The sequence below is a fragment of the Episyrphus balteatus genome, chromosome 1 (assembly GCF_945859705.1).
Source record: "Episyrphus balteatus chromosome 1, idEpiBalt1.1, whole genome shotgun sequence".
Lineage (NCBI taxonomy): Eukaryota > Metazoa > Arthropoda > Insecta > Diptera > Syrphidae > Episyrphus > Episyrphus balteatus.
This window is the reverse complement of record NC_079134.1, coordinates 159,754,422-159,778,982: the sequence shown is the minus strand read 5'-3', so window position 1 is coordinate 159,778,982 and position 24,561 is coordinate 159,754,422. Positions and strand designations below refer to the sequence as shown.

Genomic DNA, 24,561 nt, shown 5'->3' with positions numbered 1-24,561 from the left:
TGGCTTGCAATAATGTCGCGAGTATAATCGACTTGTGTGTCTGAAGTACCTACGTGACTTAATCTTTTATGTTAATAATGTTAATAGACCATTAAGCAACTGATGTTTCTTAACTCATGCTTGTTACTTCAAAAAGTGAGCAAGCGAATGCAAATTTAGCTTTTTAACTGTTAAAACATTAATATTTTGGAAAAAACTTATGTTGCAGAAGAGAAGACAATTCTGAAGCATCTAGTTCTAGATCAAGGAACAAATTTATTCAAAAAATCCAGTGATCCCAGATAAAAAAAAATCCAAATAAAAAAATCTTCATTTTTATTTTATTGGTACCTTAAATTCTATTTTATTGCATTACGTAGGTACTTTTAAAGAAGGAAGTGACATCAAATTATAATTTTTGTCGACAAAATAACATTTTTGTAAACGAGCCGATTAATTTTTAATGGAAAATTTGTTATTTTTCCAATTTCAAATATTTCGTTACGCTTCTTGTTACCAAAAATTTAACTTTTATTTTGTAACTTTAGTATAATTTGACTGCTGAACTTTGGATTTTGAAAAACTTCGGTTCAGCTTTACGACGCATTTCTAAATCTTTTGACCGAAACTTTGATAAAACCTATAAATAAAAAATAAACTTAAAAAGGTGGTGTACTAATAGTTTTCAAGACCAGCATTTTTATTTAAATTGGTCCATTTTTAGGGCGCTGAAAAAAAAATAGCCAAAATTTCAGACGACAGTCTTTCTCTGTTCGCTATAACAGTAAATACAAAAAATACTTAATTTGTCTGAAAATCGGTTAATTTTTACTTCGCTGTCCAGTCGAAATTCCTTTATAGCAGTAAATAACAAGATATGCGCAAATTTTGTCTAGATAAAGCTTTTTTTTTTCGTTTTTTTGTTTCAGTAAATTTTTATGATTCTGGTGGCTATCCAAAGTTAAGCAGTCAAATTGTCTTCATATTTCGTGATCATGATTTTCAATCATTTTTATAGTAATAAGTTTCGTGCATTCAATATAGCTCGAGAAATTCGTTTCTTAAATCCATTTTTAAAAAAATGTATGTGAGGATAAAGGTAACCAAAACCTTGGCTGAAAAATGCAGTTTTTGAACATTACAAAATATAAAAAAAAGTCTGACCTGGCGGTGCGACTATGTTAATTATACATTTCTTGCATCGCTGACACTAAATCCGAAGTCGATTTCATCCCATTTCGTCAAGTTTTCGAGATAATCACAAATAAGTTTTTGGTTTCAGGTTGTCTGTGCACACTTTTTGAGATTATCTACAAAATCTGGCGTGATCGAGTGAAACCGACTTCGGATTCGGTTTCAGCGACCAAAAAAAAAAACATATCATTAACTTGGTTGCAGATCAACACTTTTATTTTTGTTTGGCTGTCACAAAAAAAAAGTTTTGAGGCTATGTTTAGTATATGTTTTTTTTTCAGATACTGAAAGTCCATTTTACCCTATCACGTCAGATTTTCTTGATAACTTGATAGAACAAACAAAATACTAGTTCTGTTTTTAGAACAAAATTTTAATGCAATATCAATAACGATTCAATCAAATCACGATTGCAACAACAAACAAATTAAAACACATTTAAACGAGTTATTCTTGAACAAAAAAAATTACGAAATTACGCAAAATGAATCTCCATGCAATTTTATCAACTGGTTCGTCAATATACACTTTTTTTTTTAATTTACTCCTTCAACATTTAAAAAAAAAAACAATTCGCTGCTTATAATACAAGGTAGATCTCGGCTTCAACCGAAATGCTTTTCCAGTCAGCTAGGTCTCTAGCATTTTTTTTAAGGAACATTCCTACAACTTCAATAATTTGCAATTTTTAGGGTAGATTATCTGAATTGAGTTGTCTGAATGCAATTTTAATGTCCAAACCTGTCGTAATTACTGTCGCTATAGATGACAACCCTTAATGGAGATTCTTATGATATATCCTTACTTATTTTTTACTAAGGCAGCAAAGGTGTATTATATTCCATCAAACCTATTTTGTTGTTGTACTTCTTCAAATGTTTCTTCTCACTGCTTCTTGAATTCTTAGCTTTTTTACTTTTCCAATAACCTAAATATCTCATTAAAAAATCGAAAAAAACCTGTTAGTAATAGTGTCCTGCTCTTGATTAACTCAAACCACAGCTCTTAAAAAGCTTTTCAGGTTTTAAATGCCCATTCGAAATTAACTTTGAAACGATCTGGTCATTTCTTTCTATAAAAAGACTTTTTTTAATTTCTTAGCGGAACACAGGAATATTTCAGGTGTAGTTGGTAAACCGACAGGGACCTTCAGTATAACTTTAACTCCAAAAAAAGTCTAATATTGCTAATGTTTTTTAAAAATCTGAAAATTATCCAAGTTTTTGAATTGAATAACATTTTACAATAAGAAATAACCATGACCCATAAACCCAATAGGAACGTATTTAGTCTGTGATATATTTATACCTTATTTTTGAATGAATTTAAGATATTTCCTTATTGCATGCTATCATTTTAAATTCGTTCACAAGCATATTTTTCAAAAAAAAAACTTCAATTTCATTTCAATTATTTTACATGACACATTATAAGAAGCCAAAAAAAAATTATTAAAAAATTCTATAAAAAAAAAAATATATTTATTTGTAAATATTCTTTTTAATAAAAAATATTTATTTTTTTTTGCTTTAGAATTCCTCAATAAACAACACACCATCAGCAGTTAATGATAAACACCATCATATTAGCAATAATATACAAAACAATCACCACAATATTAACACATCTTCATCAACACTCAACAGCAGTTCATCGTTAATATCACAAGAACAACAGCACAGTAAGATATCTTCTAATTCGACAACAACAACAACAATTAACTCCACTACAGCGACATCTGTTGGCGGAGTTGGTGTCGGTGGCGGCGGAGGCGGTGTTCAATCGAATGTTACAGCCCTGGCGAATAATATCAATAATTTGTCTCTAAAGGAGAAACAACAACAGCTCCTAATGAATAATGATAGTTACTCAGATTCAAATAAAATCGCTAGCGAGCGTTATGATAAGGAAAAAGTTCAAGCGATAACACGACCTAAACCCAAGGAATTAGATGGCTATGTTGGTTTTGCTAACTTGCCAAATCAGGTTTATCGCAAAGCCGTGAAAAAGGGTTTCGAATTTACCCTTATGGTTGTGGGTGAGTTTTTTGAAATTAATCTATCAAAAACTATTTTTTAAAATCATTTTCTTTTGTTTTTAAGGTGAAAGCGGTTTAGGAAAATCAACACTGATTAATTCTATGTTCCTGTCGGACATTTATAACCAGGATCAACATCCGGGACCATCACTACGTATTAAAAAAACAGTTGCTGTTGAATCGACAAGGGTTTTGCTCAAAGAGAATGGTGTTAATCTAACACTGACAGTTGTAGACACACCTGGATTTGGTGATGCAGTTGATAATAGTAATTGGTTAGTAATCAAAAAAAACATTTCCGAGAAATAGTAGATTCTGGCAAAGAAATTTCTTAAAAATCATGGTTTCTTTCTGTCAGCCTTGCGTTTCAAATGAAATTAAATACGAACTTAGTAGATAGACGGTGTAAAACTAAATTTTGTCTAACTCTTTGTGGAATATTGCATTAGTTTCTTGTTTTAAATAAACCATAGTTCTAAAAGCCGTTTTTTTCAAGCTTTAGCTTAAACCTCTTCTACAATTCAATTTCAACCTCAATCTCTTCTACTTTATGTACGTTCTGGCACTTTCTACAAAATTGAGACATTCGGATGAGCAATTTGATTATATTGCTTTTTAAAAATCGGATCTTCCTACCATCTTATCGTTATTTAAAGTGCCTTTTCGTTGACACCTAGAGATAAAGATATATTCGAATCCATCTAAAATGGTGTTTGATTTTAAGTAAATAAAGACTAAACATATTTTATTTAATCGATTGTTTTATGTTGATTACCTTCGATTTAAAAAATGAATTGCTAGCAAAACCTATTTTCTTATTGGGGTTCCGATTCGAACTACATTTTGCTATCAAAATCTTTTCATGGATGACAAAATGCGTTGTAATGATAGGGCCGACATTAATACAATTTACAAAGAGACTCTTTGTGCATGAAATTTAGTTTGTTGGTAACTAATAATATTGGGGGTTCTAGCAATTTTTCGATGAATCGTCCGTACACATTTCGAAAGTAAAGACCGTGTAGTGTAGTATTTGGTCTGAGTTCCTCTTGACACCATGCTTCTTAATTTCACGTAACCCCATAAAAAAAAATGAAGATAGGTGTTAAATGAATCAATTTGGACGGTCAGTCGATAAGACTATTTCTCTATACATAATTCATATTATTTTTTTTTAAAGACTTATTGCCAAAAATGCGCTTCATGACTGAAGATGTTTTCGGATGAACGTGTTCATCTTCTTATATCATTTCTAGAGCCTAATCCAAGAACGTACCTCGATTCTTAAGTTAACTTCATCTTCGCCACAGTATAGTCCAATTCTAATAAAAGACGTCGGTCCACTGTTTAAATTTATTCCCAAAAGATGCTTTAATAATATTAATTCGCCATAACCTAGCGCGGGAATTTCCAGAATCGAAAATTTGGACTCAAATTTGTCGACTAGATTATGCATCGATGTCGACGTTCTTAAAAAAGGCGGCGAAATTCTGTTGGCACTTTTTTTTCCCCCATGTACAGAATTTTTAAATCAAAAAACGAATTTAGAATTTTGAGAAAATTTAAAAATATAAAATTATAGATTTGGAATAGCCGAATTTGGAATACAAGTTTTGTCATTTCCAGAATTAGGGAACAAAACACTATTGCGATTCTGGTTCATTCATAGATGGATTCATTTAAACAAAAATCAACATTTCATGAGAATGATATTGTCTATTGGGTCGCAGTAACAAGCGACTCCAAAATATACAATTCTGGTTGACTTCGACATTCTGGTCAGAAAAAAAATCTATAAATCTTCTCGTTGTTGTTATTTCTAATCATCCTACTAACACATTTGAACTATTCCTTTCTTTATTATTCGGACAAATTATCGTATTCACTAGACACATCACTAGACCACTGTCTCATGTCGGTTAATTTCTTGTTTCTATAAGTGTCAATGTCACCATTGTACCTTCTTGGCGGAAAGGTACATGCATTAGCTAAATCTTACGAACAATTTCGTACCCCATAGACTTCTTGGGCAACTCTGTCCTCATTGTTGATTGACTATTTCCTATTTCTACAAAGAACGATCTAAAATGAAAAAAAAATTGTAGTTAACTGACCGAAAGGCTGTCCTTACTTAGTGGTGTATGTGTAAACGATTTATTAAAATGATCACATATTTCAAGTCGCCAAATATGCTGATAATTCTTAGGTTTTCAAAAACAACATAGAAAGTACTTGACCTCTTCTGATGTAATTACAATTTATAAAGCCTACGTCCTTCTATGTGTAAGGTAATAGCACACATCAATCAATTCGCTATGACATGGTTGCAATATATCCATTCTTGCCAATTTCCGTCCCTCGTATTCCTTTATTAGGAGTACATACAAAGTGTTCTGCTGAAATTAACACTTTCATCCCTGTATTTAACCATTAAAATGTAACATTCGCGACGCTAACAGATTTCCTCTGAGCCCTACTTCGGACGTACAACCTGGTAACGAGTTCATATTCTAATCGTTCAACACAAAAAAGGATTTCTTCGATTCTTCATCATTATTTTGTATTGTCGAAAACCTACAATCCTTTCTTAGACGTAGAACCATGGTATCGACCTTCAACCGTAAATTGAAACCATATTTACTTCTTTAGTGAAATTGGCAACTGTTATAACTTCTCTTTCAAGAATAATTAATGTTTCTCGACAACACAATTAAAAATTCTTAAGCGAACTGTGTAAGTTAAGCAAAGTGCAATTCAAAATCTCCTATTCATCACTGCAATTTTGTTTGTCTTTAATTTCCTTATTTCTTAACTAAGTCCTCCAAATTCTTCTTAAATTACATAGTTCCAAGAAAGTTGAGTTTTATTTATTCATTTTCAGATAATCCTCTTTTTGAGTCTTTCATAAGCCAGAAACAAAGAAATATAAATATACCATTCATTTAATTTAAAATTTATTTTCATTCCATTTCAGTTGGGTACCCATAATTGATTTTGTAGAAAGTAAATACGAAGAATATCTAACAGCTGAGTCCCGTGTCCATCGCAAGGCAACACCCGACAATCGTGTACATTCTTGTTTATATTTTATCGCTCCATCTGGTCATGGCCTCAAGCCACTCGATGTTGAATTCATGCAACGTTTATGCGATAAAGTGAATATTATTCCAGTTATTGCCAAAGCCGACACAATGACACCCGAAGAAGTGCAACTATTTAAGAAACAAATTCTCAACGAAATTGCTCAACATAAAATTAAGATTTACGATTTCCCTGAGCCTTTGGAAGATGAAGAGGAGGCCAAAGCTCTGCGACAATTAAGAAGTCGTGTGCCATTTGCTGTTGTCGGTGCAAATACCGTTATTGAAGTTGAAGGAAAGAAAATTCGAGGACGAAGATACCCATGGGGTATTGCTGAGGGTAATTTAATAAATATCAAAAAGGATTTATATTAATTTATTAGTTTTTGACCAATTTTTTTGTAGTTGAAAACCTTGATCACTGCGATTTTATTGCCCTACGCAATATGGTAATTCGAACGCACCTTCAGGACTTGAAGGATGTCACTAATAATGTGCACTATGAAAACTATCGGTGTAGGAAATTGGCCGGACTTGGAGCTGATGGAAAAGCCAGATTAACCAACAAGTGAGTGGGAAATTTTGAAAGTTTTTCTACTTTTTTAAGTTTTTTTTTGGTTTGGAAAATAAGAAAATGTGCGCTTTTGTGTGTGTTTTTCTTTGGTGCTGTTTTATTGTGTGGATTTTGTTTAAATTAAGTTTTTGTTATTTTATTTAGTTATTAATAGTTTTTAAGTTTATTTTTTTTAGTTAAATTTAATTTAAATTCGCTGCATCAATCAGCAACATCAAATCTCCCTTTAATTGATTTATAAAATGGATAGAATTTTCATAGAACAAAAAAAATCAAAAAAAAACATAACAAAAAAAAAATGTCATTCATCGATGTTCATCATTGTTGTATTCCTTGTCTCTCTTTTTTGTCATATAGTTTTTGCCCTCAAGGAATTATGAATAGCTTTATGATTGTTTGGTAAGTTCATTCCCATGTTCATTTCTGTACTATTTTTCTTTTTGTCATGTTATTTTCCGCCTCCTCTTTTTTTCCTATCTCATTTATCAGTTCATAAATTCTCTCATTTTGATTTATAGTTCCTTTTTGAATTTTTAGTTTGTTTGTTTTTTTCAGTAAAAGTAAATAAATATTTGTAGAAAAGATTTGATTTTTTCAGTCAGACCAATGATCTATTCGAAAGAAAGGTAATTTTTGGTTTGAACTCAAGCTAAGTTGCTAGCTGATAAATTTTTCTAATGAGTAATGACCTTTTCTGCGTAATCTAATGACTGTTATATTTAATCTTAGTAATAAACTACATTTAATAAAATGTCAAAAAATAGCAAGATATTATTATTAGAGTAAACAAAATTGCAGTCTCATTTTTGTTGTAGCTAGATTTACTTATTTGTTTTATTTTACTTATTTTTAAGTAAGTATATTTTTTTTTTATTTAAAAACTTTAAAAGATGCAGCTCAGAGTAATTTTGACAGTTTTTTTTTTGTTACCATACAGTCAATTTTCCTTTGTTTCTTATTATTTATTAAGTTCACTTGAATTCCTGAGCGATCCGTTCATCTTTTTGTAGCTTAAGGAATTGAATGCCTCCCCAGCTTGTTTCTCATTCTTTTATCTAGAATCGGTCAACGATATCGGTCAACGTTAAAAAAAAACGTCAAAATCATTCCTCTTTCTGTCATGTCGTGTAATCGTCAAGAAAAAGTGTTAACAAAAAAATGTTAACAAGGGCAATTGACACTTGAGTGTCAGCACGAGTTTTGGCACTATCTCTAAGTTGATAACACTCAAGTATTTGATTACTTGGAGTACATCAAGAGATGCCAGTTCTTTGAATTCAACCTGAGGCTGTTCGACACAATGACAGTTAAATGTTAATTTAGCTTAAAAAAAATTTTAAACTTTAGGCCCCTTTTGTGCCAACATATTACTTATATAATCAATGTAAATTTTTAGGTAACTAGCTTTAAGCAAGTTGTATAAAAACTAAATCGTTGTTCTCCAAAGTTACCCAGTATAAGTTCTGACGTCTCTTCATGTTTACTGCAGAACATACAGGTGGCACTGTCTGGCTTGCCAAGGTTGTTGAGGTGTTTTCTCAATTTTCAGTGGCTTGTGAGTAACCCTGTTATTATTCTCAGGTTGTTCCTGCTCATATGAAAGCAGGTTTTGTATCCCCTAGTAATAGTTTTGCATGTCTGAGCTTAGAACTATCACTCCATTTTTTTTTTTTTTGTTCTTTTAGCCTCCTCATAATTTTTTTTTTTTTTTTCATTTAAGATGCTTTCTTTGTTAAGGAGTCTGGTTTTTCGTTTCACTGAATTCCAACATGTCCAGAGACCCAGTAGAGTGCAATGTTAAGGTTTTTGTATTTTCTTCCGAAATTTAACTCTGCACATTTATCTATAGCTTTTATATCCGCTTGAAATATGCTAGAAGACTGTAACATTGAAATGGATAGTTTGGTTCTAGTCAATAATATTTCTGCTCCAGTTCCGTCAGCGGTCTTCGATCCATCACTTTACCACTTAATGCCGCTTGCATTACATGCAACTTTCTTTAGTTTGAAAGTTTTTTTTTCTCGAAATGAGAATTGTATCTTTTTCTGTCCGCAGGTTTTCCCTTAAACATTCCCTTAAACTCCGCCAGCAATAATGCCAACCGTTTTCATTCAGCCCTATTCTGAATGAAAACTCTCGAGAAAATATGTTCGATTTTTCATCATTATTAATTAAGAAGAGACAAAAATTAAAACGTAAAAAGAACGATACTATTAATTTTTTTCGATTGGGAGCGCTCCTCCCGATTATAATTTCCCGGGGGTTTTCATTCAGAATAAGTCTGATTATTATTAAATCACCACAGTGACCCATAAAATTTAGTTGAATTTGTCAACATTGTACTCTAATATATTTGATTTCTTTTAAGTTTTGTGAAGTGACGAGAAAAATAATAAAAAATTTCAAAGATATCTGAAAATACTGGACTAAATTACTATCTGGAACATTAATTATTGTATTTATGTATTTTATTTATGCAACCAAAGAACTCTCAATGTGTACCAACGCCGAGACAGCTCATTTTGATTCAACTCAAAGTTACTTTACATGTGATTTTTCTTTTGAAGTTGATTTTGTGTCGACTTATCCAAATCGAATAGAGGTGTCTGTGATGAGTTGTTCGGAGTTTATTTGAGTTGAGGCGAGTTATACTCAACTCTTTACAATTAGTTTGTATTTACCTATTCAATAATTCTTGTATATCTTGATTCCTACTAGATTTTATTTTTAAATAAAAATAACACTGGTCAACAAGGTTTTTGTTACAGACGCCAAGATATACTTTTCTATAGGTTTTTTGGGTGCTGAGCTCGAATCCGAAGTCAGAACAATTCTATCACATCAGGTTTTTGAGATAATCCCGTTAGAAAATCGAAAATACCGCTTTTTACCAGTTTTCGAGATTATTTCATAGCTTTTGGTTTTTTTTTTTTAAATAAATTTGTAAGGGTTTCTAATAGAACTACATCTTGTCTTTCTAAATCCGTTTAAATCTTTTAAATATCTCTTTTCTTCTTTGAGAAATCTGAAATTGAAATCAACGTGTTTGGTATATCTAATGTTTATTTGCTTTTAATAGCAAATCTCGAAATGTTCTTTGCCAATCGCTTTCAAATTTTGACACAACGTTCCATTTAGAATCTCGCAAGTTTTTATATTTGCGAAGGTGGTGAATCGCGGTGAGATACATCAAAGCGTGACCGTGTCAGATAGTTATACTAAATAATTACTAGTGAGAAAAATATAATGTTTTTCTTGTTAAAAACAAAATAAGAACTTACTGGAATGTAAATGCAACGTTGTGTCAAAATTTGAAAGCGATTGGCAAAGAACATTTCGAGATTTGCTATTAAAAGCAAATAAACATGAGATATACCAAACACGTTGATTTCAATTTCAGATTCCTCAAAGAAGAAAAGAGATATTTAAAAGATTTAAACGGATTTAGAAAGACAAGATTTAGTTCTATTAGAAACCGTTACAAATTTATTTAAAACAAATAACCAAAAGCTATGAAATAATCTCGAAAACTGGTAAATACGGTATTTTCGATTTTCTAACGGGATTATCTCAAAAACCTGATGTGATAGAATTTTTTTGACTTCAGATTCGAGATCAGCACACCAAAATCCTATAGAAAAGTATACCTTTGTTTCTGTAACAAAAAAAAAGTTTAATTTTGTTGACCAGTGTAATTTTTTATTATTTTTTCTTGGTTATTTTAAAATGTTTATTTATTTCAATTTGTTATAATTTTACTATGATTTTTTTTTGTTTATTTGTTTTGTTGAGTTTATTTTTTTCTATTTTTATTTTGCAAATTTATCTTAAATGGCACTTGTAAGGCCTCTATGTGTGTGATATTTTATTTATTTTTTTCAACTATTATTTTTTTAAGTTTATACAAAATATTTCCCCATTTTTTAGTTTTGTATTCAATTTATTATGAAAATCCAAAAAAATATAAAAATTTTCAGGAATCCCCTTGCTCAAATGGAAGAAGAAAAACGTGAACACGATTTGAAAATGAAAAAAATGGAAGCCGAAATGGAACAAGTATTCGAAATGAAGGTGAAAGAAAAGAAACAAAAACTTAAAGATTCTGAACTTGAATTGACAAGGCGACACGAGGAGCGTAAGAAGGTAAGTTATTGTGGTTTTTTGTTCAAAATATATTTTTATTGAATTTATTAGGAAAGAGTGAAAATTTATTAAAATCTATATAATCCATGTGTGATTAAAAAAAAAAATTGTAGACAAAGTAAAAAAGAAAAATATAAGAATTGCTTTTAGATTTCATAAGTTTTGTTTCTAGAATATCATTAATGTATAAATCCATCAAAAAGATAACAAATTCTGAATTTATGTTTTTTTTATTTAAAACAAAAATGAATTTAATTAAAAAAATGAGAAATTTGTAAAAAAAAAAAAATTAAAACGGTCTTCGTGCTCCGGTTCGGGTCGAAGGACCATTATTTATAATTTCGAAAATTCCTTCTTTCAAAATACTTGCATAGATTCAATAATAAATTACTTGTTTTTTTATAAACAATTCTCGCAACAAACAAACATACTCAAGAAAAAATGTTCACTTGAAAAAATTGGTTAAAAGAATCCGATTATAACTATTTCTAATTTTTTCTAATAGGCCCTCGAAATACAGATACGTGAATTGGAAGAACGTCGAAGAGGATTTGATCAGGAGAAGAAAGATTGGGAAGAGTCAAACCACATTACACTAGACGAACTTAGACGACGAAGCTTAGAAGCGAATAGTAAAGAGTGAGTACATGAACAAAAAATCATACAATTTTGTTTTTTTACAAAAAAAAAATAATATTTTTTTTTTAACTTTAATTCTGTTTGTCGCTTGATATTTATTTTTATTAATTTTTTTGTTTTACTATTTTCTTTTCCATCTTCATTTTCATTTTTTTTTTTTGTGTTGGATAACTTCATTTTTTGTTTCATTTAAATTTTCAAAACAAAATTACATATTTTTTTCAATCCTATTTATTAACTTTTCTTATCTTTAATCTTTCTTTATATTTTTTTTTATATCAATTTCTATGTAAATAACTACAAACAAAAAAATTTTATTCAAATTTAATACTAAATTTTTTAATTAAGAAATAACAAAACACGCAAACATAAATAAAAATTTAATTTATGTATTTTTATGTTTTCTTATACATAATTTGCAAGAATTTTTTTTTGTTGTTTGGATACTAAAAAAAAAAAAGAAAACTTTGACACTACAAACTGGGATATAATATGCATTTTCCAAAATCATTTATCATAATTTTTTTTTCTTCTTCAATTTTATATGTTTTATTTTATTTTCTTAAAATTTTAATTAAATAAAAATTACATGTCTGCATTCGAATGAGTGTGTTTTTTTATTTGACGATTTTTCAGATATGATATTATTATTATTTTTTTTTTACTGAAAGAATTATGTATATGCGTGTAAAAAAAATTAAAAAATAAATCTTGGGCAGTTTGATATGTAGAGTATTCGAAAATGCGATTTTTTGATAATGTTGAAATCTTCGTATGCTATTGGAAAAGAATTTATAAAAAAAAAAGTAGTTTGTTTGTTTTATGTTTATTTTTATATATTTTTTTATGTAATTTATTTTCTTTGCGATATTTTATGAATTTTTTTTTTTTGTTGGTATTATTCCTTGTTCGTTTTGAGGAATTTAGTTTTATTTTTTATTAATTTAACTGTTATAAATTCCCCTTTTAAATCAGTTATACAAAATATTGTGCTCGAAAGTTGCTTAATTTTTATATATACATAGATCTCTGCTAAAAGATTTCACTACTTTTCACGTAAATTTAAGAAAAAAAATCTGTTTAATTTTTTTTTTTTTTTAATTTTTATTTTTTTTAGAATTGAGTTTTTTAGTTGTATTATTGAATATTATGCATATATTTTGATTTCAATTATTTTTGACTCAAAAAAATATCTGTTAAAAAAAGAAAAAAAATTCTTTTAAGACTACTGACACAATCAACAAAATTTTTTTTAAAGGAATATAAAAAAAATGTTTTCTGTGTTTTTAAAACACCAATCGGGCTTAGCTATTGTCATTTGCTGATTAAAATACCTCTGTTTTGTTTTAAAAGTTGAAATTACTAAACTGTTTAACTCCGTCAGACATAGCTACTGTTCTCTACTAAGAGCTCAAAAAGACAAAAAGTATAACATTCACTGACACAGTCACTACTTCAGACCCAAATTTATGTGGTTCCACGGGGAAGTAGCTTCTGGACCCAAACTGAATTCGTCCCGTCGTCAAGTCAATAAATCTCATTCAAGGCGCTCGAAAAATATATTTATTTTTATGTTGAATTGTTTCTCTAACAGTTGGTTTACATTGATTGGAGGTTTTTTTTTTTTTAATGCGTTGTCGAAACTGTCACGATAAAAAAGTCAAAAGTTCAAAATTTAAACGCCAATGAAAAGTGCTACAGTCGAGTGTGAGGTGTATAACATTCTAGCAACTTCGGGTTATTTAGTATTTATTTTAAAAAAATAGAATCCAAGAATTGAATTGTTTTGCTCGTAATGCATATAAACCAAATTTTTATGGTCATCGTTGCTCGTCACAAGCGGTCAAAGTAAATCGGCTAGTCCTGATTACAGGAGTAATTTGACTTAACATTGAGAAAATTCAGATTTATATTCTCAAATAGGTATTTTTTATCGAGTCACTTGCTATTGGGTTCATTGAAGTCCAACCTATTTCAAATCCGTTGTAATCATTCGTGAAATTCTCAGTAACGTCTTCGTTCTATCACAATGCCTTGTGCAAGCTTGTTCGGTTTTAAAAGTTTAGACTACATGAAAAAAGAACATTTACTTTCAGTAACGGCTGGTCCCATATTCTAAAACTATTCAAGGCAAGAATGCTCTTTATTTTTCCGAAAACATTGTGAATTCTTACGTTTTTGTTAATTTGTGTTGACCTTCAAAGTGTTTTAAGTTAAAGCCTAGTTCGCAGAAGATAAATTTGAGATCGCATACAAAATTTAACCCAGATACAAATTTGGAGAGTATGTATTTTATACGGGAGCTAAAGCTAGCCCGATCTGCATTCCACAGGATTATTGTATTTAGTACCGCAGTCAAGCTAATGTGCAGTGAATCTGAGAAAATTGAAATGGTTTTGCAAGCATATCAAATAGTAACTACATTTTACCTTTATGTTTGTAGCAGTTTTGCACCATTTTCAAAAATATTGAAGTTTAAATAAACTCAATTATGTACTTTATGCACCCCGCTTAGTAAACCAAGTTTACCCTAACTATATTCGTTCTTTTTTTTATAACTTTTTAATCAGGCCGGATATTTGAACATATGTTTTTACTAGATCGCTAGTGGCCTCGTAGAAGGGTTCTCCTAGATGGAGTTTCCTTCTAATAGAGAGAGAGCAGGGCAGGTGCACAGAAGATGTTGAACAGTTTCCTCTTCTTCTTCATCCATGCAACTTCTGCACAAATCGTTAGAGAACACGCCCATTCTTTTTGCGTGTCTACCTATTAGACAGTGTCCTGTAAGAACACCTATGGTGGAGCTAATATGCATTATGTTTAAATTCAACAAACCCTTTGAAGGTTTCAAGTCTATAAAAGGCCATATTTGTTTAGTAGCTAGGCAAGTATTACTCTGAGCCCATCTGAGGTTGGTTTTCTTTAAAGCGTCCTGCTTTAGCATAAGTTTGCATGTAGCGATAGGTATTCCTATATTGCTCCTTTCTGGTTGTAGAGGAGTGATTGTTCCTTGTTTGGCAAGTTCGTCTGCCCTACAATTGCCTGGAAGTCCCGGCACCCATACGAGGTGAATGTTAAACTGCTTAGACATCTCCCTTAGAGATGTTTGACAGTCGAGGACCGTGATTGAATTTGTAGTGACAGAGACAAGAGATTTAATAGCTGCTTGGCTGTCCGAGAAGATCCGAATATCCGTGTTGGATATTACGTTTTCTCTGAGCCAAGAGAGAACCTCATTAATCGCCAGAATTTCTGCTTGGAACACGCTACATTGGTCTGGTAGGCGGAAGAAAAGATTGAGATTCAGTTTTTCCGAGCATATTTCACTTCCTACACCTTCGTTGGTTTTTGAACCGTCAGTATAGAAGTGTAAAGAGTCATTGCCCAGAGTGCTAAGGTTCTACCAATCAGTTCTGGAGGGAATATAGTCCTGGAAATTATTATCGAACACCAATTGAGGTGTGGTATAGTCTAAACGATCCGGATGAATCGGTAGTTGTTTAGAATGTTAGTGTGGCCAATATGATTACTGGTCCACTGAGAGGTTGCTTTTAGACGAGTATCTGAGTTTGCTGCTACTTGTTTGCTGAAAATGTCTAGGAGTGTGAGATTTAGTAGTATGTCGAGGGCGTCAGAAGGGGTTGACCTTAGCGCACCGCTTATGCACATACTAGCTGACCTTTGGACTTTAATAATGATGGTGTAACTAGAGAACTAGTATGAATTTAAAAGTTGTTGGGTATAAAGAAAAAAATAATCCTAAGACACTATATTTTTTTTTTTTAATTAAAAAGTGAGAGAAAGGTTATTAGTTATCAATACATATCGATACCTTTCCGAAGATCGGTTTTTTATGGGATCTTATGTTTTGAGTAAGACGTAAAAATTTTGTTCTGGGTTCGGTCGTTAATATTTAAAGGAAAATAAAATTGTATCATTCAATCCAAATGATTTTACATTTAAACTGATTCGGAACCAGATTTATTTGATTTAATAAGGTTGAAACATAAATCAGTATGTTATTAGTTTTAAAGTTATTTATATGCATTTTAGCATAAATATTTAAAAAAATTAGAATTTGCTTTCTTTTAAGGCAATTCAGCATTTGCATTTGAATTTTTAGCCAGTATCTTTTGCAAATATTAATTAGTTTTTAGTTTAAAAAAAAAAAATACAAAACGAATTTGGAACTATTTATTGATCATCTCTGCAACTTTCGTGCGCAATAATAATTTAAAAAAAAAGTAAATAAAATCAAAAAGAAAGATTAAGAAAAAAAAAATTGCTTAGAAAAAATTAATATTAAAGAAATAAAAAAATAAAAAAAAAAATTAGAAATGATAGAAACCAAAACAAAAAATACCCCCGACATTTTCCAGGACCGCATCAATGACATCACGAGGTTCGGATGAGTCGAAGGGTCGGCGTGTTTTTGGATCATTATTACGTCGCCATACTAGTTTTGGAGCCCCAGATGCTCATCTCCATCGGGGTGGTGGCAACACTCCAGCCATACCATCGGCTGGAATCAACTCAACCAATTCATTACCACCAAATTGTAATAATGAAGAAAATAATGAATCTCATAAAAATTAAAAAAAAAAAAACAAATTCGCAAAAATTTCTATGCCTATAGAAACATATCAATTTTAATGAAAAACATGTTTTATGCATTTATTTTAATTTTTTTTTTTAATTTTCTTATAATTTTTGTAAACGTATAATTTTAATTTTCTTGCTAAATCCTAATTAATTGTTGTTCGTTTGTCAAGATTTTTTTCATTTTCAAAAAAAAAAAAAATATTATGTATTGTTAAGGTTTTTTTTTCAAATTTTGTATTAGTTTTAAATTTTCCAATTATTTTTCTTTCCTATTTTCCCATGTTTTTCTTTTCCTACTGTCTTTTTTTTTTAATGACAAATTCTTTAACGGATATTTTATTATTTTTAATTTTTTTTTTTTATTTACCTGGTTCAATATATATGTATTTCTTTTTTTTTTTTATTATATCCCAGTATGTATAATTCTTATTTTCATACTTTACAACATGCACACATTTAAATTTTGTATAAATTTGTCAATCAATATTATTAAAAATGCTCATTATTATAAATTAATTATTATTATCATCACAACACCCCCATCCCACACAAGCTCAAAAAGACATTTAATTTTAGATTAAGTTTGCTTTGATGTGTGTTTGTCATTTTTGCTATACAAAATTCACTTTGATCATAATCATAATAAATTTAATAAATAAAAAAAAAAATAGATAGATAGAAATTAATCGTGCCATATTTTACACACTTTAGAAATAAAATACATACTTAACATTTAATTTTTATTTTCATTTTTATTTTTCACTATTTTTTCGCATGGCTGATTTTTAATTGTTGATAAAATATACATTTTGGGGTGAAAATGTATAATAAAATATTTTCCTTGATGAATATTTGAAGAAGAATGATTTAAATTTGGCGAAATTTTTGAAAAGTTTGTGTGAAGTGATTTTTTTTTGTTTTAATTTTAGATTTTACGAAGTCAAAAATATGATATAATTTTTTCCCGTGTTATTACAGTTTGCTGTGAAAAGTCGATTTTTAATTTAAAGTTTTGGGAGGTTTTCGTAAAATTTTATTTCATTGTGTTTGGAAAATTATAAGACAAGTTAAAGGTCTTTTTAACTTTCTTGGCACTTTACAACACCATTCTATCAGCACCTTTGAAGTCGATAAGACGATGACAAACATTTGGGTCTTCTCCCAGGATATGGTGCAGCATATTTTAATTAGTTTAATTAGATCATGGTTAAACGGCTTGAGCTCACAGAAAAACCTTGGGCTAAATCCAATTTTTTCCCAAAAGACGTGACAGATTCATATTAATTTTCGAAGAAAATACATGTACTGGGGCCATTTCTGGAAAAAAAAATCCCAATTATGTAGCCAAAGAAACATTTTGGGAACCATAATAGCGTTTTTTTAACTGGATCCAAAACGTTTTGTCCACGTATTGTTGCCAGTACTGTAACTACCCGAAAAATGCACTCTATTTATTAGTCTCACTCTCCAGATGGCTACATTTGATTTTTTTTAATTTCGTGGTTTTACGAATAATATGAAATAGTTTCTTCTCAGGAAAACAATTTCCTTCACTTTTGCTCAACTTGAAGCACTTTTATGTTTTCGAACTTGAGATTTGGCATTAACTCTATAGTTGAAACACAAGTGAACATTTTTCTCTTCACTATTTTGTTCTCAACTCTCTACCTACTTTTAGGAATAATTTGGGACAGTTTATAGAAATAAATTCAGTAACAAATTTGAAAAGCAATCTTTTCAAAAATGTCAAATCTTCAAGTGCCTTTTATTCATTTATTCAGTTAACTTCCCAATTTTCAAATACCTAATAATAGTTTGGCAAAAGGCAATAAAGTGTTGAAAATCATGGGTTTACTAACCCAACTTCGAATTCTCCGATAGTTAAGTTAGTTTCAAGTTGATCAAGTTTAGTGTTGAAAATTAAATGTTGAAACTGTCAATGCAAAGTTGTATAGATCAAGATAATTTATAATATGTAGGCCTCTCTTAATTATCCATTTCCCCCTTTTTACCCTTTTTGAATTGATTTCAATTGCTGTTGGTAAGAGAAAGAATATGTGTAGGCAACAAATATTCAGCTTAAAATTTTAAATATTTCATTCCTTATGTCCGACTTCTTTAAATGACTACCAAAAAAAGTACAGACAATTGTTTCAAAAATGTTTTTCTACCCGGATGAAATTTGAATTTTCCACTTTCAGCCAACTCACTCACAGAGAAAATTTAACTTTTGGATTAAGTGCTGACAAGAGTTTTCTCTATGTACTAATGATTTCAAGTCATTGCCTAGAGCTACATAAAGTTTAATATAGAAACAGTAGCAGAAACCGTAGAATTTTCTATCGGTAGAAATGAGCTGTCAAAATTTGTATGGGAAAAATATTCTGCAAATCATGGAATTTTATCTCATAAATTTGAAGCAGAAACCCGCATCTAGAATATCTCTTCAAATAATTTGTTTATATTATGAAAGATTAGACTTTTCTGGATCTAAATCTGGTTTCAGAAAAATTCTATCAGGTACCATTTTTGTAAAAATGATTTTTGAAAAATGTGGGTAGTTTCTAAAAAATCACAAGTTAGATTCATTTGAACTTGTGTAAAATTAAAACTATTTGTGGCATTGAACTTAAATTTGGAGAACTTATTCCTATCGATTGACACCAAATATGCCTTTTTGCATTAATGTTTACTTATATTTTAAAATACTGATTGACAAAAAAAAAAGCAGAAATATCGAAATCCTTCACTTATTAGTAAATCCTACATGAACAAAAACACCTTAATTAAGGAAAATGTAAAATATCAACGCCCATTATATTTAAAAAAGTCAAATTTGTAAAGAAAACCATGATAAAATACATTAAACAAAATTTTTACGTGCTTTGTAATTTTAAATACTATTTTTCTATTTAGAAATATCTTATTTGTAATAAACTATTCGATAAACTGCCTTGTAAAGCTTCAGATTTGTTTCTCCTAAAAACAAAAGTATACTTTTCTTATAGTTTTTGATGTGCAGAGTTAGAATCCGAAGTCAAAAAAATTCTATCACGTCAGGATTTTGAGATATTCGCATTAAAGTATCACACAATCAAGTTTTTTTTTTTTAAATCTCAAAAAAACTACTATATGTATTTCAAAAACTAGAGCTGACCGAAATTTTTTGAGTTCGGATTCAAAATTAGCACACTTGTGTCCATTAGAAAAGTATACTTTTGTTCTAGGGGGAAAGAATTATTAATTTTTGATATCAGTTTCTTTATGGTAAGATATGCCAAACCTACTAAACTTACTTAAATTAAAATATCTCAGAGAAGAAAAAAGATAATGAGAAGATCGAAACTGAATTTGAAAGACAAAAATAAGTTCTTTCATAAACCGTAACAGTTTTAATTGAAAAGGATTACATTATTCCAAAATATTTCTTCGCAAAAAAAGGGTTTGTGAGATTTTCTAACGCGAATATCTAAAAAAACGTGACGTGACGGATTCGGAATCAGCATACAAAAATCCTTTAGAAAAGTATAGTTTTATTTAAAGGAGGATTTCCTTGCAGACCAGTGTAATAGAAATGAAACGAAGGCGTTCAGAAACACAAACCATTCCTGGAAATCTTTCGTTCTAGCAAAGGTATGGAATAAGATACTAAGTACATATAATACTTCTGACCAAGGGGCGGGCACTCAAACTGTTTAACTTTAAATAATTTCGGTATCATCGAGCTTCTATTATAAAACATATACATTTGGTGTCTTCCGTTTGCAGCGCACTTTGTACTTAAATATTTCACATTAAAAGCATTGATTGGCTTTGTAATAAATTCGGTCACTGTTTCTGCTTAAGTCATAACTTAATACATACCTAATAAACACTGAAATTCACTTTCAAATTTTATGTTCTAGTTCCGTTTCAACATGTTGTTTAACATAATAAACAATAAATTCACATACGCATGTTGTGGTTATCAACATGTTGCTGTTGAAAAAAAAAACTTAAAGGACAGTTCGATGGCAAACCATTCACGCGAAAAAAATGGTTCTCCGATGAAAACGATAAAGCAAGGTGAATTGCAAATTTAAGTTCTTCTGTGCACAAAATATAACATAAGTCTTCATACCAACATTCCTTTAAAAAAACAACAACAACACAAATTACTAAAAAAAAAAAAGAACAAAGGTAAAAATAATAATGAACTCAGGAACTGTCAGTATCTTCTTTTCCGTTGAATGTGTCTAAAACTCTAAAAACAAATAACTTTCAATAATATCGTCTTAATCCTAAATGAATTTTACTTATGTTTTGAACTCAAACCATTCATCACAGATTTCATCCATTGGATTTTATATATATTTTTTTTTTTCTTCGAAATGCATGTTAACTCCTTACAGTAGAAATAATTCGTCATCTGTTTTCATCAAAATTAGTCCAACATTATTTCTTAAACATTAAATAAAACTTTAGATATGATTGAAACACTTTGGGAGGTAAGACGACAAAATGAAAATTCTATTCAAGAAGATCAAGTTAAGTAGTTTTGCTGATCGTGTTCATTCAATAGACTGGTTTTTCAGTAGTTGAGTGAAATTAAGGATAAGTGACAGATAGGAAACGAATTCTGGTTCTTCTATACTTCGTCGATACTTTAAGCAAGAATCAAAAATTTTGTTTAATAGTTGAAAAATATGTTTTCAAACAACCATGATAAATAGCATTCTCATTCATTCATGAACAAATTAATAACAATTGGTCGAAATAGATTCATTGAAGATCCCAAAAAAAAATATTACAATTTGTTCGTTGAATGAAATTAGTTTTTTTTTTTAATTCGATATCATTATCAAAGTTTTTTGTTTTAAATTATTAAATTAACTATAATAAATTGCTTGGTTTTACATTCAAGTGGATCAAAAGCCGCACCTAATTTAAATATTTTCAGTTTTACCAACTATTGTATATCAACAAGGTTTATATTGGGTGGCCGATTAAACTCAGTTGGATAATACAGGTAAAAAGCCCATATTTCTGGGGATGTGATATTTTCTCCAAGAATTTTTTTGAGGAGTGTGGATTTATTTTAAATTGAAAATATATTCCTAGAACCCGTTTATACGTTCCGTTTTGCATTCAAAATTAATACACACACTTATCCTTTCAAACGTAACGGCTAAATGGGTTATTTAGTGGCTTGAGAGTGAAGTTTGACTCCTAGTATGTAGTTTTTAAATGCGCTGGTTTTACATTTTTGCCTTTAATAAGGTTATTGTTATTAATTTTTTGAAGTGAGAAATGTTTTCGCTGTTTGAAATTTTGTATTCGGGGTTTTAAAATTTTCCCTGATTTTGTGTGTTGTTTAGAGTATTTTTTAAAAAAATATTAAAATTAGTCTCAATTTTACCATTAATTGTCATGAAATTAATTTTTTTTTTTCATTTCGAACATCTTTTTAAAAACAAACTTGTATAAGTGAAGTTAATTAACCTGCTGCTTGTAGTTTATTTCAGCCGGGTTAAAATAAGGTTTGTTTTGGAATAAAATTGCATTCAAATAAACAATGAAAATATCTGTATTTAAATGTATTGGCACAGGTTTGCAAACAATTTTAACTTCCAAAAAAGCTAGAAAATTTGGTAAAATATTAAAATTGATTAGTTAGGTTTTTTACGAATCATTTTTTTTTTTTGTATTTTGTCTATTCAGTGACAAAGCGATTTGATATTATTATAATTTTTCCCTTATGGCTCAAGTTTCAAAAATTGAATATTCGCGCATTGTTTTGTTTACATATGTTGGTACAAACCTACATACTTAAAACAAGGTCTATCGAAAATAATAATTTCTAATAGTAGGTATCTGCCATAGAACCGTTTTTTTTTATCTGATTTTTTTTTAACTCAATTTTAAAGAAATTTTAAGCAAAAGCAAATTTTTAAATTATAAACCAAAATTTTGAAAAAAAATATAGCTAGCTTTTTTTGAATTAAAAAATAAATTTTAAATTTTTTACATTTTGTATTTTACACGTTGATAAATAACACTGCAAAACAATTTTCAACTTTTAAAAATTTTCCAGAAGGATTTATATCTAATTTTATAGATTTGGGTTCAGTATGCTTAAAAATCATATTGGTTTCTTTCTAGCAGCTCTAGTTTTTGGAATATTTAACTTTTCATATTTGAGGAATATTCATACTAATTTTTCAATTTTCCTTATTTTGAGTGTTTATTCGAATTTTCCAGAAAAATTTTTTTATTAAACTTAATGTATTAGGGTCAGTAAACCTATAACATTAATTTTTTTCTAGGAGCTCTATTTTTTGAAATATTTAGGTTTTCCACATTTTGGGGGTAACTTCGTACTAATTTTAAAGTTATGCTTATTTTAACTGTTTGTTAACATTTTCCAGAAAATTTTTTCTCGAACCTAATGCATTTGGGTTCACTAAGCCTAAAAATCACACTGGTTGCTTTCTAGGAGCTCTAGTTTTTTAGATATTTTCATTTTTCAAATTTTGGGGTGATTTCATACTATTTTTTTTTAGATTTTATTATTACAAGCGTTTTTAAAGTTTTGCTGGAAAAATTTATTTTGAATGTATTGTATTTTGGTTCAGTAAGTAAAATAAAAATACAAAAAAAAAAAATTTAAATTAAAAAATAATTTGACAAAAAAAAATTTGTATGAATTTCTATGCCTTTTCATGTATGAATAACTCAAGAACTAGAGTTGCTAGAAAAAAACTAATGTTGTTTTCGGAATCAGCATTCTAAATTTAGTGAGAAATGATAAACAACACTCTGGAAAATTTTTATGTGTTGGCCAGTGTAATTGCTAGAAAATGGCAAACCAACTTTACTTCAACTTTCTTTTTTTTTGAAAAATTAATTTAAAGAAATTATTAAAAAAAGAAAAACTACAGATTTTAATTTTTTTTTCAAAAAATTCATCTTTTTAAAAGAAATCATAAAAGAAAATTTTAAAAACAGCTTCAATCTATTTAGATTTAACATTTTTGAAATTAAACTGTTGCTATACTCGCAAAAAATAACTATTTTTCAATTACCAAAAACTTACAAAGTATATATTTTTGATCCCTAATTGTTTAGGACTGTCATTTTATATACTTATCTGTTTTTCATTGAAGAATGTATAAAATTCAGCTTGTGTCGATTGGTTCCGAAATTAAATGGATTATTTTTTTTTTCTTTCGAAAATCCTACTGACTACCGAAAGAAATAAACAATTTATTTGTTATTTAACTACAGAGAGCAGTTAAAACTTTGAAAGACGTTTTGGTAAGAATTCAATTTTTTTGGAAACGAGTGTCACCCAACGTTTGCTTTAAATATGTTTCATTCAAAAAGTTGCAGCAAATTGGTTTGCAAATTGTGTTTAAACATAATTCTTCATTAATTCCTTATTATTTTTTTTTTTAATAACCCATTAATATTTTAACCTTCAAAACATCTTTCTCAAACAACTATGAGTTCTTTTGAGAAAAAAAACGAAGTCATATTAATTTAAAAAAAAAATGTAAATATTTCACATTGTTTTCTGTATCAATATAATATTCACTTCTGTTTGGTGAGTGGGCTTTAATTCAATTTTTTTTTAGCAGCCGCACTATTAATACCAAAAAATCACTAATTGGAAATTCTTTATACAAGAAAGCATTTTTTTTTCTAAAAATATATAAAATTTTCTTTGTTTTCAGTAGTGGAATGAATTCCACCTTTAAACGAAAAAAGTTTACCATCTCAACTCCACATAGTTTTAGTCTTCGTAAATCATATTTTTACTGAAGTTTCTAGAAAAAAAAAATAATAATAAGAAAAGAAAATCACTTCATTAATAGACAACACATTCTTTTTTACGAAATTAAAAAAAAAATATATATATTTATATCTACCTACTACTCTTCAACTACTTCAAATATTTAATTTTTAATTTGTTTTTATTATTATTTTCTGTGTTAAAAAAAAAAAATCTATAAAAAAAAGAAAAAAAAATACATCACTCATTGTAAACTTTACATCTCCCATTTTTTCAAAAGACAAAAAAAAAGAAATCATAAAATTTCTACAAAAAAATAAATAAAATAAATAGCACTTGAAATTAAAAAAAAAATCAATAAATAAATTCACTTAGAAACAACAACAAATCTCCATCAATTCCCTTTTTACAGAACCGTCGACGGCAAAGACAAAAAAGACAAGAAAAAGAAGAGTTTGTTCTAGAGGTCAATATCTTGAGTGGAGGAATACACTCATAGGAAATAATTAATAAAACAAACAAAAAAAAAAAACAAAAA

The 24,561-nt window shown here is 29.1% G+C and overlaps 1 protein-coding gene across 9 annotated transcripts in view; it reads left to right on the top strand.

The window, feature by feature from the left end:
- The window catches only part of LOC129906545 (protein peanut), a 96,207-nt gene extending 71,646 nt beyond the window's left edge, over positions 1-24,561 (top strand). For 4 of the 9 annotated variants that reach the window (XM_055982339.1, XM_055982341.1, XM_055982345.1 and 1 more), the window contains 9 exons: positions 2,707-3,211; positions 3,276-3,486; positions 6,186-6,631; positions 6,697-6,859; positions 7,223-7,264; positions 10,843-11,008; positions 11,514-11,647; positions 16,027-16,205; positions 24,436-24,561. In XM_055982339.1, coding sequence (XP_055838314.1) covers positions 2,707-3,211; positions 3,276-3,486; positions 6,186-6,631; positions 6,697-6,859; positions 7,223-7,264; positions 10,843-11,008; positions 11,514-11,647; positions 16,027-16,205; positions 24,436-24,437 — 1,848 coding nt within the window. In that variant the 3' untranslated portion in view covers positions 24,438-24,561. Of the gene's footprint in view, positions 1-2,706; positions 3,212-3,275; positions 3,487-6,185; positions 6,632-6,696; positions 6,860-7,222; positions 7,265-10,842; positions 11,009-11,513; positions 11,648-11,995; positions 12,244-16,026; positions 16,206-20,154; positions 20,315-24,435 lie in introns of those variants that run through there. The other 5 variants (XR_008770825.1, XM_055982342.1, XM_055982340.1 and 2 more) reach the window with 5 other exon arrangements.